The 16,884-nt window shown below is 36.6% G+C and overlaps 1 protein-coding gene across 1 annotated transcript in view; it reads right to left on the bottom strand.

The window, feature by feature from the left end:
• The window catches only part of THSD7B (thrombospondin type 1 domain containing 7B), a 271,641-nt gene extending 258,076 nt beyond the window's left edge, over positions 1-13,565 (bottom strand). Inside the window, exons 1-2 of the mRNA XM_026089076.1 lie at positions 13,478-13,565; positions 11,653-11,826 (exon numbers count right to left, since the gene is read on the bottom strand). Coding sequence (XP_025944861.1) covers positions 11,653-11,791 — 139 coding nt within the window. The 5' untranslated portion in view covers positions 11,792-11,826; positions 13,478-13,565. The remainder of the gene's footprint in view (positions 1-11,652; positions 11,827-13,477) is intronic.
• Positions 13,566-16,884: the final 3,319 nt, after the last annotated feature.

Here is a 16,884-nt window from a genome sequence, read left to right as displayed (position 1 = left end):
AACATAAAATGCTTAATAGCATTTTGAACATAAATATAATCTTACCTTTAAAGCAGTAAGTATGAAAAATATCAAAGAAGGTGTGTAATACCAAGCTTTATCATTTATTGCATATATTGACTTAACTGAGACATGCTCACCTATCTACAAAGCAAAAATTGGTTTTAAGTACTGTACTTTGCAAGACCCTTAGGGCACAATAACATTACTGTCATCATTTACTGTGATTCCCTGTCTCTGATTCTTCTTCAGTCTTTTCAAAACACTGCAGCTAAGTTTCTATTTCTGCCACTCTACCAGTGTCATTGCCTATACGGCAATAGTTATACACGACCTATATATAAATATATGCAAAAAACATATATGGATAAATACACTTGCACATAGACACTAGCACGCATAGATATACCGTATACTATATACTTAACACAAATATGATGGATGAAATTCATTTTAGTGCTATTTGAACAAGAATATAATTGATATTTTTGTTTTGTTTGCTTTTTCATGTTTGGGGCAAATTCTAAAAGCAAGGCTTTCTTTGTACTTTGCAAAGGAATATAAAATGTAGAGGATTTATATTTCCTTAACATAAAAGCATGAACAATAATAGTTAAAGTTTGCATAGACACTCAGGATCAAATTTCTGGAACTTGGAAATGAATACATGTGTGTTGCCTGTCAGGCACAGGCATGACTTCACACATTGCAAGCAGACTGCTGATAGTGAATGAAGTTAAATTCAGGAATACACATCAAGAATCTTTACAATAATAACAATTTAAATTAAGATGTAGGTATATTGGGCCAAAGAAATATTTGATTCCACTAGAAAAATTAAAGTACTGAATTAGTTTAATTGAAAATACTGAAAGCTTGGGTAAGTTACTTATTCTTGTCTTACAGCGTATACATTTAACACACAGAGTGGCGAATATTTTATTGTAATTAATTTTTATTCCAGCTTGAATTCAGCATTATTACTTTACTAATATGAGCAAGAATATTAAAGTGTTTTTATGAGGGAATGGCAATGAAAATGTTACACAAACACTATCTTATGCGCAATATATTTAACATAAAAATTTTTGAAAAGTTCCTAGTGTTCTATCATTACAACATCCTTTTGCTGCTTGCCTGTAAAGTAACTCCCTTCCAGGCAGCTGCTTCAAAAACAAGCAGTTAATACACACCAGATTTTATTTAAAAAAATACAGAAATAATTTTCCTTTATATTAGTATCTCCATTGTGAAGTTTGGTAAGTAAGATTTTCAATAGCTAGAAACAAGTGCTTGTTCTAGTTAAAAGCAACTGACTGAGTGATATCAAGGAACTCAACTAATGGGTCAAAAGACCTTAAACATGTCACAAGCTCAGAATTTATTATTGTCTTTGACAGCTTCAGACCTGTAAAATTTATGGATATAAATGTCACACTATAGAGAAGTAAACCATGTTTCACACACAGGTGGATATTTTTTAAACCGCTGGTATTTGAAGGTCTTTGGATCTCTGGGGTGATGGAATAAACCCCAAAGGACATGCATCAGCAAAAAAGTTCAAATAATAACACAGTAAACATCAGATATCATAGCCCTGTATTTAGTCGTGTGGCTATCACCACCAGCCATATTTTATTCTTGCATTGACCTACTCAATAGGTCAATAAAGACCTAAATAAAGACTTACTAAAATATTTATCTTACACATCAAATTGTTTTACTATTTTGAAATTTTAATACTGAAAAATCCTGACTTTTGAAGTAAGTCACATGGTTTGAACTATTACTGCAAATAAAGCACCAAGAACACTTTTGAAGTTGCCATTGGCTATGGCAGGGAATAGGGACTGTTTCATTATCGCTCCTTCTCTACAGAGCGGAAGTTCAGCTCTGCACCTGACTGCTCTTACTTGGACTAGGTTGGCATCAGGCCCCTTCTCAGAAGCTTCAGCAGAAAGAAAGCTTTATGACCCTGCTTTATAAAGAGATACAAACAGCTCCCAAAAACAAGATACTGTGGAACACGGAGAGCAAAACATTCCACCAAAGAATGAGAAAAACTAAGCACCAGCCATACTGGCTAGATAAAGACCGTGAGGGGAGCGGTACCTTCCCGAGGAACGGCTGCGTACCAGGCCCGGCGGCTGCGGGGCCACGGCGGTGCCTGCTCCGGGGCCATGGTGCTCCGACTGGCTTCCCTTTGAACATATGCCCTTTCAAGTGAAATTAATCTATCTCTTTATCACTGCTGCAGCATCTGGAGCCATAATCATTACCCAACTGCTGAGAAAGAAATGAAACCACTAATCGCACAAGGAGTAGGGCTTAGCGTTCAGAGCAGGAAAGTTTTTATTAAGTTCTAATTTGGAAAGCGATTTTTCATGGCTAGCCTTCCAGGACGTGCCACACAAAAGCAGGATATACTCCGGCAACTGTCTACAACTTATCCCCCAGCATATAGAACCAATATATTTAGAACTTTAATACTGAAATTTTAACATGCTTTTCCAAATTTAGCTCCATAATCCTAAATCACTGTTCTTCTCAAGTATGACACTGAGATAATTTTAACCATAAACTTTCAAAGGTCTCTAGAAGAAGTAACTGCAGAAGTCTACAAAGTGATAGACAACAGGCAAAGTTACCAAGTGAGCACCATATTTTGCCTATAGATTTACACAAAATGCTCCTATTGATCTCAACAGGAACTTTCTGTGCAAACTGAAGCTAATATATATTTGAATCTATTACATTAAGCAAGAATTTCATTGTATCTATCAGTTAGCTGAAGGTAACTAAAACAAGCCATATGACCACTACACCAATAATCTGGATTATCATGAAATATGCCTCATTCCTTTTAACTTCTCCGTTGCCACTTCCAGGCTTACACTATTCAAAGTTTTCAAAAAGAAAAAAGGAATAAAAAGAGACTACGTGGATGACAGCAGAACTACTCCTATACATAGCAGGAAAAATTTTAGGGACACAGTGGTATCAGATTACCCAAAACTCATGGTCCTAGAAACTGTCAACTGTGTTACCTGCATACTGAGATTAACAATCCGCATCTGCACATTCATCCACAATAGCTCTGTTATCTAACAGATGATAACTGAATGAGGGCGATTACCCTATATACTGAAGTTGTTCAGTTAAGTGGCTAAGTGAAACCCATGTTCAAACTAACTTAAGATACAATTATTAAAAAAAAAAAACACACACACACACACACACAGATGGGGTACTGAACAGCAGTAGAATGATTAACTCTAGAGTAGCACTAGAATAGGCTGAAAGTGTGACCACCCATTTTTAATACTCCGCCTATATGTAACAGAAATCTTCCCAACAGCTGCATTCAATTAAAAAAAATTTAACCCCAAGGAAAAAGTACAAAAACATCTCCATCTGTTTTTCTTGCCACTCACTGTGCTTCTTTTATGAGTGAAATATGTACAACAATACAATCCAACAAAGTTGAATGAAAACTACTACAATTCCAATAATAAGGTTTTTTGTTTTTTTAAAAAAACATGAACAATTTAAGAAGCCACTTTTGCAGATTTCCCCCTGTGACCCACAGTTCTATTCCCATAGTAACTATTGAGGAAAGAAAAGGATAACATGGCTAACTCCTACTTTTCCCAGTACCAACAAAAAAAAAAAAAAGGGAAAGAGCACCTCATTCTCAAAACCTATTATTCTCAGGAAGGGAAGAGGGACATTAAAAGATTAGCACAAATCTCCTGTGCAATCTAGTTTAAACAACCACCTACTGAACACTTGATGCACTTGATGTTGGTTGGACAAAGATATTTGTTAAAGTGTGTAGTCTTTGTGTGAAAGAACTACTGAAAGAGTTTTGCAAGCCCACCAATAACAAAACTACCCGGGGCATGCTGTAAAAGCTTACGACCAAATGCAGCAAGCATGGTCCTCAGCCTACCAGCCATGCTAGCACTCAGTACTTGTCTCTGCTGAAGAACTCGTATCCTGCATATTTTCCTCAAGCATGCAAAGTGTTAATGTTAATATATATTTCAGTTTCAATTCCGTTTCTCCTTAGCTTATCTTTTTTCTTTGACCAATACTCAAGGCTTCCAGTATTGCTTGCTGCAGTACATTTTTCTAGGAAGACCACAGAAGCCAGCAACTCTTTCTCCAAGTAATACCACGAGAAAGAATGTTTCGGTTTGTGTCTTAGAGTCGCTGCGGAAAAGCCAAGCTAATAAGAACATAGTAAGGTCTCAAGACAAGGAGAAAGGGCACCAGTTTACACATTTCCGCTCCTCCGCCTCTGCTTCTCAACCCTTACTCCTCCAGCAGTAATTCAGATACCTCTCATGCTCATTAGCATTGTCTGAGCTAATGATGCCCATCCTGCAGCCTTCGGCCCACGTGCTTCCCTTTCAGCTGGAGCCCAGGCCGCAGCAGCAGGAGCCGGCCCAGCCACGAGCGTGCCCCCGGCTCCCTGGCACCTTCGTCCAGCCGGGCTGGGAGAGCCACTTCCCAGCGTCAGAAACATTCCTCAGATATGTCGAGCTCTTCTCATGTACCTTGGTCCAACGCCCTGACAAACTCACTGCCATTCGCTGTCTGAGGACGCAGTGTATCCGCTAATTTTGAAATGTCTTACAGACATAAAAACTTTGTTCCACCCATACAAAGGGTTACAAAAGAAAGCAACAGCTGCATCTCCATGACTCCAAGCTTGGTTTATATATTAAAGAAGTAATACCAGATGGGGATACAAGTATCAGCAGAACTGAAATGATAAGGGTGAGATGAAGTAGCATAAGCATATATAATAAAATTTAGAGGTGTGTGGAAGAGAAAGGTGAAAATCGGGTAGGAAAGGGTCAGGAATCATAAGGAGAGAAAGCAAGCTAATTCACAACCCAAAACAACGGCTCTCCTTTCAAAGAAAATATGAGATCAGCTTTGAGGCCACCCTTAAATCTTCTCCAACATCAGTGATTGATATGAGCCAGCAAGGAAGGGGGGAAAAAAAAAAAAACACAGGAAACAGAGGAAAAGGAAAGTACAAGAAGAAAGTGAGAAGGAAGGGAGCTGGGAGCCGAGCAAATGGGCTTCGGCTCTGGGAAACAGGCAAGAAGAAACAAAAAGGAAGAAAAGAAAGAACAGAAATGATAGGAAGATAACAATTAAAAGATTTTGCCAATGATCAGAAATTTCCCCTCCAATTTGCCATTCTAAAAAAAAAAAAAAAATTATAAAACTTAAGGTGTTATTTGCCTTCTTTCATCACGGTGTTTGGGAGGAGGAGAAGGCTTCAAGACTTTTCTTTACCCCGTTGCTGAAGCCACTTCTTTAAATCTGCCTTTGGATATTATCAACCATGTTATATGTTGACCAGAGAAAAACCTGCTCTACATTTTCCTAACATTATGCATTATTTTCCTTATTTTTTTTTTCTTATACAACCTTGCAGTAAGCAAACTGAAGATTTCAATTCCTTTTATTTTGCCACTGCAAAAAGACATTTGGATCATTTAAGTTGGCTGTTGAATTATTCCTGAGAATTTTTTTAAGTGATACTTCACCTTTTTTACAAAATAAAACATAAAAAATATTTTGCGACTTATTTTTTAAAAATGTTGTTTTCATTAATCTACCAGGCTAACTTTTCAAATACCTTGAAATTTAAATTTCATTTTCTGCTTATTAAGTTTTGCTGCAAGTGAAATTTTGCATAACAACTTCTGTTACAAAGTTTCACAGAATCAGTGACTTAAAAGTTTTTGCAGAAATATAATGTATATTGTCCCATAACAAATGTTCTTTGTAAAGAATGTTTTAGAACAACTTATAACTATTTTTAAAGTAATCTTTTATATTTAAAGCATTTTTAAAAGGCTATTTAAACTAACGGATTAAAGACATGAGAACTGTTTCAGACTAAACTGTTTACAAAATGTTCAAAAGAGTGGCACCTATGTGCTCCTAGGATATATTAAGCAGGACACTTCTAGTGAAGATTGCAAAATATCAGCAGGTCAAATCTCATCTGATATCTCTGATATAATTCTGAAGACCCATGTTTGACAAACTGGATCGAAGAGGATTTGTTTAACAACAGGGGGCTTGAAGAGCTTGGTGTCTTTACTTTGCCAATAAATTAGGAACAAATACCAGGGAAAGAAGAGTTAGTTAAACTGAAGAACAGTGTGACACAAGAACAAAGGCATAAACTAGTTGGGAATAAAATAAAAAGTGAAAATAAGAAAGCTTGTAATTCTAGACCTACTTTCCCATTACCAAGTTTATCACAAAATTCTGACTAATTTTAGAATGGAACTTAATAGGGTTTTTTAATAATTAATTAATCGTTGCTGCTGTCAATATGATGTGATTGCAACCTATGACCCAAGAGAACCACTGTAGTCCTAAATTCTTAACATACTGAAGAACTTTAGGATCATTCATAATTTGATTAAATCAAGACTGAATTTCAATTCTAAAAATACTGAAAATTCCATCCATCAAGAAAACATAAGAATAACCTACAATGAGAAAGAACATTTGCTACAACAGTAGGAGTTTGTAAGCGTCAGGTAGTCTGAGAAATATCACAAAGCTTCCACATACCTACAACAAAAAGATCACTAAAAAGATATTTGCACTTCATTCTTGCATTGTTTTCCTATCTAATAAAAAAACCCACTTAATCTGGGATAGATTGCCATTCTTAATCTTGTAGAATTTTTTGAAAGATATTACTCATCCAGCAGTGTTATCTTCAATTAAATCTCTCTTCAGCAGGTTTGAGATCTACCGTCCTTTGAAGATAAAGATGTGGAGTCCTTTTAACACTTGGTGTATTTAGGTAAAAGTTTGTCTTTTAACATGTAAGGTCAAAGGCACCTCCAAACTAGCACTTGGTATTCCTGAAATTAAGATCCTGAGAAAGGGTACTTTAGAGCAGTATTATCTGAGAAGAGAGAACAAAAGATCTTTTTCATCTTACTCATAACTGGCTCACCCACATTCACTAGTAGTTCAAAGGTTCCTCAACGTTAGAAGATGTTCTCTGAAAACTTGATTTCATACCCTTTCCATTATGGATTGTGCCTGAAGACTAATGATCAAAAACTAATGGTTAACTTTTTTTTTTTTTAAGAATCCCTTTCAGATACTGGTAATAACTCTGACGAAAGTTTTGCGTGTTCACCTGTGGCAATAAAACTTCTGGAAGACAGGTTTGGTGACCTGTAAGTCCACAAATACCAAAAACCATTAATGGTTTATTCTTCAGGTAAAATCTCTCCTACTGTGATCAGCTGCATTACAAGTTTATTTCCCAGTCTGACATCTTAGTTCCAGCATCTTCCCAATCACGAGAGTAATCGTGTCCCTCCTGGCCTGCAAGCCCATTGGGATCTATTTCATGGACTGAATTACAGATGAAGGAGTCACTGGGACAGGCCATCTGGATTTTTAATTGACCTCTTCTTCCCTTCTGTACTATACAGTATATTATTTCCATGTTAAACAGCATTTTTACCAAATTTTGAGAACTTTTCCCTAAAAATCAAAATAGCTTCACGATACAAAAGCATTTTAATAATACTCCCTGTACTAAAAAAAGCTACATCACAGCTGTAGCTCTGATAGTCACCTTCATGGCATACATCTCTTATTCCTTTCAATTTTGATAACATTTTGGGGACACAGCACATGCGCTGTTACTGATGTGTGGTTTATAGAGGAGCTAAAGACATCAGAAGTGATAGTGAGAATGCAACTTGCCAATATAACTACAAGTGCCTCTGGGAAGGGCTGTTTTTTCTGCCAACAGTGATTTATGGATCTCTTCAAAGCATTTTGTAATCCTAATTATCAGTCCCTTTGCTGTAAGACACCTGAAGGATTTCCTGTGTTGCACGTATTTTAGACTGAAGAACTTAATTTCAGAGTTTCTCCACAAAATAAAAACTAATGTTGAGGATTCGTGTGTAGTAATATTCTATTTACAGTTTTAAAAGGTTGAGTGGCCATTATTATAACATTGTCATATCTGCATTAAAGAAATCCCAAGCACTTTTAGGACCATTCAAGAGATGAAGAAAATTAACATGGTGAAATATGTACATTGCTAATTGGATATCACATTAAACAATATTAATTTACAAGGGTTTAAAACCAATTACATTTTCTCAAGATTATATCACTAGAACTGCTTTGTTAGTGAGCAAGTGCTGAAAAATTATTCAGCTACTTAAGGTCGCTGAGTAATTTAATTGGTATAATTATCGCTTTCATGTTTGGCTGGTGGTCACAAAATAAGTATCTGATAAGAAATATCTTGAAACCAAAAGATACAGTATATAGATATTTAGATATTAATATATCCTCTAGAAAACCAGGAGCTAAAAATATCTGATTTTTTAAAAGGCCACAAACAAGTAAAATACAAGTGCTAACTCTTTGAATAGCTGAGGAAAGAGTATGTACAATCTATTCCAAAACCACTCTGCCAAGCTCTTAAATTTTAGAAATATAGAGCCAATTTTGTTTGCAGATGCAGTGACTTCAATACAACTGCTCTCATCTACACCAAGACCACCATGCCCAGGGTGAAAATATATGAGTCTTCATTAGATACAGACAAGAATTTAGGTAAAAATAAAAAAAAACTGCTTTATACACCAGAGTGCTGATACAGTGCATTTTTTGGCATCACCATTAAGAACGTGCCTCTTTGAACTCCTAACTGCCAGGAAACGCCACTAGAGCACCTATAAATTCACTGTCTTAAAGCCACAGCTTCCAATAAATTATAATCTTCTCATTTGATTACAAAGCATGGAGCATTTTAATAATAAGTTGAATTTCTCTAAAGCAAGTAATTAACTTGCCATGCTTGCAACAGACAATTCAAGGTTTAAAAACAAAACAGATTATCTTTTTTCCCATTAGGAATTGCTCATTTCTCATAAAAGACCATTTCAGTAGAAAAAGGCAGTAAACACAGGTTTTCTTTCTATCAGAATGGATCTGCTCAGTTCTGACATTAAAAACTACTTAATATTAGCTTCAGTATGCTCTGTATTTATTTTTTGTATTGGACACACTGGTCCTCAAAGTGTGGCATGAATTCTTCTATTATATATGACACAAACTAGGCCAATATCTCTAGACTCTAAATCCCAAAGTTATTATATTACTAATATCCTACAGCAACAGGTTATGTTAACACCTTGACTCTCCGGATCCACTTGTTCCATCCAAGTTATTATCCCTTTCTTCCCAAAACATCTTACTGTAATCTCTTGCAAGAAGAATGCACCATTGTGATTAACTCTTCCTGAAAAACCATGTAAGGCTAAGTTAAAAAAAATTAAAAAATAAGGCATACAAAAGCAAACCACATATGCAATCCTGATGGCAGAGTTATGCAATTATCTACTGACATTCTTCTGTAATTAATTTCAAGGTCACTGCATTTTATTTTAAAATACATGCTCCTAAATGCTTCTGAAATGAAATCTGCAACACATACATAATGCCAGAATTATCCAATAAAAGTCATTAGAGATTATTTTCTATGTCATGACACTGTGAAAGATACCTAACACCGTTTTGTCAAGATTTTCCCAAAACAAATATACATTCAGACAGTAAAGATAAATTTCAGCCAGTTGTATTATTTCTTAGAACAACTATAAAAGACTGAGATTCAGGATTTAGAAATGCTTTTTTCACTACTGCAGAGCTACTTTGTTAACTTCATAAATACTACCTTGTTTCATTAGCAAAACATAAAATGTCTTGGGTGAACATACTCTTCATTTCAAAAAAAAACTAAATGTTTTTTGGTTTCAAATTTAGTAAATTTTAATCAAGTTTTCAAAAAAAATACTCCTAAACAAAAATGAAAATTTTGTTTACAAATATAAAAGGATTTAGACTTAACTTGAAACCCTTTCTTTTTGCCAAACAAGATAAATGATGTGGCTCAAAATTCACAAATTATTTTCATTCAGAAATAAAGTTTCACACAGCACTGTTTTCTACCTCTAATCATTACATATGTAGAGAAAGTGCACAAAAATTCAGGATTCAACCTTTTTAAAACTAGCCTTGAGATGTCACTGTGGGAGACATGAGAACCAACACATTCTTTTTTCTTGCATCCAGAAAACGAGCTACGAGCTCCATGATGGACACATCACTGGACTTTCAGAGCACAGTATCACATGTCCATGGAAGCTTGTGACCATCTTTTCTTAGTTCTAAATATATCTGCATAAGTTTTTGAAGCATCAGTAGTTCTTTACTGTCAGCTAGAATCATGAAGTCAAAATAAAGTTTTACGAATTCCTATGCACACCTCTAAAGACTGATGGTACAATACATTTCAGATCTGAAGAGAAGTATAATAGAACAGAAGGGTCTAATTTGTCCTTAAGAAAACACCTCTACCTTTCAAAGCTTGTTCAAAAATCATGTATACAACAGTGAATTGGAGAAAGACAGTTTGTCAGTTTGTGCTGCTGTTCACTTCCTCTTCATTTTACATGCACAATCTTGTGAAAAATTTGTTTAGAAATACTCTGTCAGATCCTGCCTAACCAGCACTGTGCCCCTCTGCAGCGGCTAAGACGAGAAACTTGCAGTAACCCTATCAGAAGGGCAGGAACCCTCCCAGGACAATCGTTTCATCATGTGGCTACTTCTGTCTATTACCTTCTCTTGTACTATGATTAAAAAAGAAATAAACAAACAAACCAAAAAAAAAGCATTTCCTCCCCCAAAAGGGGGGATATTATGTTTTTATCAAATTTAACCACCCTGTTGCTTGGCCATAAATGGACAAGCCTTTTTTATCTTGGTATGTCTTTGGCCTCAGTGGTATTCCTGAGCAATGAATCCCCCAGCCCAACTGCCTATTCCTGATCAAGTACTTTCTTTGAGTAAAGATTTCCTGAATTTGCCAGTCCTTCCATATCACTGAACAGTCTTTGTTCTCGTGTTATGCTACAAAATAAGCATGTGATTTACAAACCATGTATCACGCTTGGTTTTATGCATTTTTATCCTATCACCTCTTCTTTATCTCCTTCCTAGCACTAAGGATCTCAGTGTTATCAATATGACTCCAAGAAAAAGTTTTCAACACTGTGTGCATCCAATTTTGGACATTCAAACATTGCATGCATCCAATCTGATTGATGGACAGGAGGAATTCACTAAATATACCAATGAAATGCTAAATATGGGTATATGAACCAAGAATATGTAATTTTGACTCAGTTCATTCTGAAAGGTGTTGGTGTGACCTTTTCATTCAAATGTGAAAAGAAAATGATTAAATATTTCAAAAGAAGCAACATTCAGATGACATCAGTATCTGATAAGTTTTTTACTTTTAGATTAAAAGCACTAAGGAGTCCAAAACTCTATTCTAAGGTCACTCAGGTGCATAACACTGCAATAAAAATGAAGATTACTAATTTAAAATAAAAAATAAAACACCCATTTTTCAGTTAAAAAAATTTATAAAACAGAAGACATTATCAGGCTTTTTTATTTCTTACTATGATAAAATAGAATGGAGAAAGAGCACTCCATCCTCAAATGCAGAAAATGCATAGTAAATAAGCCAACACAACTTTTTCCTACCTGTTTTCCAGATAAACCGATGATCTTTCCTGGCTTCCAGATCAGCTGCTTGTAACAGTAAGAATACAAATAAAAGGAAGGACTTCCCCAGGCTTTGCCATGCCCAGTGAGGAGAAACCCAGGTCTGTTGTAGAAGCATAATTCAGATAATACCGTCTCTTGTCTTCTTCAGTCCTATAATCAATCAAAAGAAAGTTTCTTAGAAGACTTATAACACCAAGGCAATAGGCTCAGTCGAAGGGTAAAGTGCTGGCACTATATTTCATAGTCCCTGTGTGCCGGATTCACTGAGGACAAGACTGTTACAGAGGCTCAACTTGGAGGGGGAGAGAGCGAGGGAGAGACTGGCAGCTCCCAGAGGGCCTGCAGTCCCATCCTACAAAGACAGCCATTGTAAGGGCTTTTAGCAAGTTCTTAAAAAAAGATCTGCCAGTGCAAATAAATGACAAGGGATCTGATAACAGTGTGTCACGTGTCCCTTCTTTTTGCGATTTAATTTATCTTTAGCATGAATATTATCACGTTATAGGCAGATTAAACCAAAGCTGGGAATGGATTCAAGGTGCAAAATTCAGCTCTGAATATAGATCCCATGTCCTACATTTTAAGATCACTGACAACTGAAATACCAGATCTGGAAATGTTTTAGCTCCATACAATGTATTAACATAGTATTAACAGAAATAACATGAGAAATACAGCAGGAAATTCAGGGAAGCAGGGGACTGCTTATGAGTACATGATGAACCAGCTTGGAAGGGAAAACCAGGAATTACCCAGGTATATACCAACTACCTGCTTGCTTAGGGGGATTTTTTTTGTTTTATGCAAGTTTCAAGATACCTTTTTTGAATCCAAACAGCTTTGAAATATCAAAACATGTTCACAGTACATGCCACACTCGATAAACAAGAGCTACTTTCTGAGGTAAATTTACATATTAAATTTTTCTTATATAATAACTTTTGTATTTATATCATGTTTATATTCTCAGCACATCTCTACTTGTTATTACTGATTAATCCTACTTTTATAGGTAAAAATGTCACATGCATATTGGGGTAAGCAGAGAGGTAAGATCCGTCTTCGACATTTGTCTTCACTAGCATAATCTTGGTGATTTTCATTAAAATTATCAGTTATTACAAGTTTAGTGCAGAAAATTTCATTACATTTCTAACCTTATGAAAAGCAACATTGTTATAATACATAATACACAGTATAGTTCTTGATAAGAAATTGAAGATAAACCTGAAAATAGTATATACTGAATATACAGTAAAACTTTTAATTTTAAACTGTATTTAAATTACTTTGAAGCATTTACTGTCATGATCAATTCATGTAATTATATTTAATCAGATATTGACTAACTGCAATGGTATATACAATGTTATATCTGTTATCTGGTTTAGTTCATTCTCATGTTTTATACAAGCAGCAAATTGTACGACCTGAAAAACCTGTCAAATTGAACAAACACAGTAATGCAGGCTACGTAACAGGTTTATTGCATTCTCATGCATTAGGGTTTAGAATTTCGCATTTAATTTAGAACGTGATCTGCGGAGTCCCGACACTTCAAGGGCGCAATGCAGACCATCAGGGGGCCTTGTAAGAAGCCCACGTGAAGCTCAGAAACTTTGGGCATTCTTAGCCACGAGCCACCGAGGGCTCCGTTCCTTGGCAGAAGGATGTTACCCCAACACAAGCGCAGGAGAGAAGACCTTAAGAGAGAGAGCGCGGCTCTGAGCCATCCTGCAGTTAAGTGGGGCGTTTTTTGTTTGGTTGGTTTTGGCCATCGCTCATTGAAGTCAGTGCTCACCTCAGAAAGAAGAGTTGCGGATGAGCGACTCCCCTAGTATCCTCAGCATTACAAGTACCACGTATGACAGTCAGCAAACAGAGTCACCAGCTTTCTGTCGGGGAAAGAGACGGGATTAGTGACATTGGCTCCAACACTGCTCACGCTCAGAAGTGCGATGCAAGCAAAGAAGTTAGGCAGATGCTCCAAGGTAAGCGCTGGCTCAGGGCCAGCGTGCCCAACGCGGCGCGCACAACACGTGCGAGCTGCAGGGCAGCTCTCCAGACCCGGGAGAGCACAGTAAACACAACATGTCCTGCACAGCTCCAGGCACGGAAAGGGCAAATCCAAGGAAAACTCAGCAACAGCTGATAAAGATGCTGAGATTTTTAATGAAGTGCAAGGAGCACTAATCAGCTTCTTTCTAAATATACTTCCTCCTTCTCAGCGTTAAAAGGGTCAGTAAACAGCAGTAAATCCCCGAGGGTAGCAGACTCCTGCCCAAAACAAGGGGTTTCACATATGTTCATTCTCTGGGCAAGCGACAAAGATAACAGACTGCTACTCCCTGTGGAGCAAGAATAGAGATTACATTAAGTCAGAAAAACTAGAAATAAATTAGACACCATGAGACTGATTCTAATCTCACCTACACCAGCAAAACTCAGCAGAGTCCACTGGCTTACACCACAGTAAGCACAATAAAAATTTGTCTGTGTATCTCAGTTTGTATAACACAATTTGGAACAGGAGCAGTTCTGTCCTGATACGATAAAAAAAATTATTGCACAGGCAACATACGCTATCTACAGAAACATGAATAAATTACATTATGAAGGCCACCAACACTTCACATCAAATTTAGTTACAGTATATCTCAGCTTCCAAATGTGTCAGCATGGCTAGCTGTAAATTGGCAAATACAGAGGAGAAAAAGAAAAAAAAATAATGGAAATTCATATTTTAAAATTTGACTTCATTGAGACTACTCATGATTAAATCCATGTAACTGCTTAAATTTGTTCAAGATGCATGCTTTACCTGAAAATTATCTTGCTCTTCCAAAACTGATTATCTGGATTTATTCAATATCCTTTAGAATACAAGCCTGGCAAAGTAAACTTCTGCACTAATAGATTCTCATGAAATTAAAATAATGAGGTGACCCACTGTTGTCTTCTTCACATTTGAAGCGTTAGACACAAGCGTCCTCTTAATTTTGTTCCATTCGTATGGCATCTTGGTCAGAAAAATAAGGCTATCCTCATCCATTAGTTACAAGGCAGTTTTGAAAACGACATGTGCAAGTTTTCTGATGATCTTGAAGCATTATCTCATTCTCTGCTAATTCCATTAATGACAGAATTGAACAAAACTAGTTTTAAAGAACAGACTTTCACTTAGACACTTAAATTTCTACTGAAAACAAGCTATTCAAGTATAGCGTCAATGTTATAAATGAATAAATATGCACAGAGTTTACAAACATCTTATTTTTCTAAAAAGTTCAAAATTTAATTTAATTTTGAACCTCAATGAAATACCCAGCAGTCAAATCCTGGCCTAATCCCTGCGTAGCTGGGTGAAGAAAAAAAGTCTCCCTGAAACTTTTCCCGTTTCCCAGCCCACTGTGCAGACAACCGCAAGACACAGCCGAGCGCTCGGCAGCAGATGTTTCCACGTAACAGTCACTGTGCTAATCCAAGAAACATCAGAGTCCTCAGAAGCATCCAACATCGCAAGACAAAAGATTGATGGTCCAATTTTTACTCCCCAGTCTACACAGATTGCACTGCTGGAAAAGGGACCAGTTGCTGCTTCTGCAAGTATCTGCAGGACACGATATTTCTTTAGACTTTCTGCACCATTTCAATGGTTTACGAAAATTCAGTCTGGCTCTGTTCCAACATTTATACAGTATTTATTAGCGAACTTAGAAAAAAATCAATTTAAACAGATTTGAATCTAAGATATGATTTTAGCCATGTTATACATCAACTAAACTCCTCTCAAGTTCACCGGGAGTGACAACCTTCCACATCACAGGTAAATCTGACCTACTTTTTCCAGGTGTCCTTGTAAGCATATTCTTCTCATATTTTTCTATGAGAAGAATATGCTTACAAGGACACCTGGACAGTGCTCTTCATTTAAAATACATGATGCAATTAGAATAATCCCAAACAATTTAAATAGCAACAAAAAAAGAAACTGCAGATCTTATATCTGGCTATAAATCATCTGGCAGGTATCTAGTACAAAGATAAGCGTCATTAATCATGAATAAATTTTCTGAACACAAACGTAAATAGCAATTATGTAACTGTATGCCTGCCACGTACAGCACAAACCCACTACTTGCGATACTCTAAGACAATTTGGTCCTTTATAGTATACTCTTTATCCCCAGGTAGCAGTAAGTCTGTCTCACCTTCTCAAAAAACTGTTATCCAAAAAATTCATTCTATTCTGTTCTAAAATCAGCAGAATGCCTGGCCCACAACCACCCACAGACACTGTAGACCATCGCTGGGGCATACGTCTTCCAAAAAAAGGCTACTAGTTATTTTAGATATACTAAGTTTAAAAAAAATGAAAATGTTTGCACACCCATATAAATCAGACTAGGAACAGATCCTACATGTAAGTGCATATGGCATGGGTATATGTGCATACTGCCCAATTTTTTAATGTAATACTAAATGCAGTTAAACTAAACTGCCTTTATTTCCATATGAAAAATAAACACTAGAGAATCTTCCACTTACACATTTGGAGAAAGGCAGGCTTCTGGTTAAAGCACAGGCACCCTAAATTCTATTTTCAGCTGTGTCAAACTGTGTGAAAAACCACTCAAGGTCACATTCTGACACTAATACTTTATTCTACAAGTACTCCCATTGATTTCAGTGGAGTGACTCTGCATATATGAGAAGGGTAGCTTGATTTTCTATACCCCTACCTCTTCATCTGCAAACCTCAGTTAAGGACATTTATGCTCCTTCCAAAAGCATTTTAAAATCCGGGATGAAAACACACTGTGCAAACGCTCCAGATTTATAGATTTGGTTGACAATTGCCTGTGACCATTTTTGTCGTAAGCAGTCACTCATAGGGAATCAAAATATTAAGCTGCATAATTCTTTGGTAATTTCCTACAATAACTGCAAGGGTAAATAATGCCTAAGAGAACATCTGCTGTTAATACATCTACATATGGAAGATAATTACAAACGATTACTAGACAGTCTAAAACAGCCTGCTTCGGACTAGGAGTAAGCTTGCATACTGCTCGCTGCGTTCATGCTCCAGTTCGCACCCATGCTTCCCCCAGTAACCAGTCGGCAAGGGGGCAAAGCAGCAGGGAGCTCTACCTTCCTTCTGGCCTCTCCCTCCTGAGGATCCCAGCCCCTCAAGCCAGGGAAAGC

This window comes from Apteryx rowi, unplaced genomic scaffold, assembly GCF_003343035.1.
Source record: "Apteryx rowi isolate R43461 unplaced genomic scaffold, aptRow1 scaffold_8, whole genome shotgun sequence".
In the NCBI taxonomy this organism is placed as follows: domain Eukaryota; kingdom Metazoa; phylum Chordata; class Aves; order Apterygiformes; family Apterygidae; genus Apteryx; species Apteryx rowi.
This window is presented reverse-complemented; position numbering and strand designations above follow the sequence as displayed.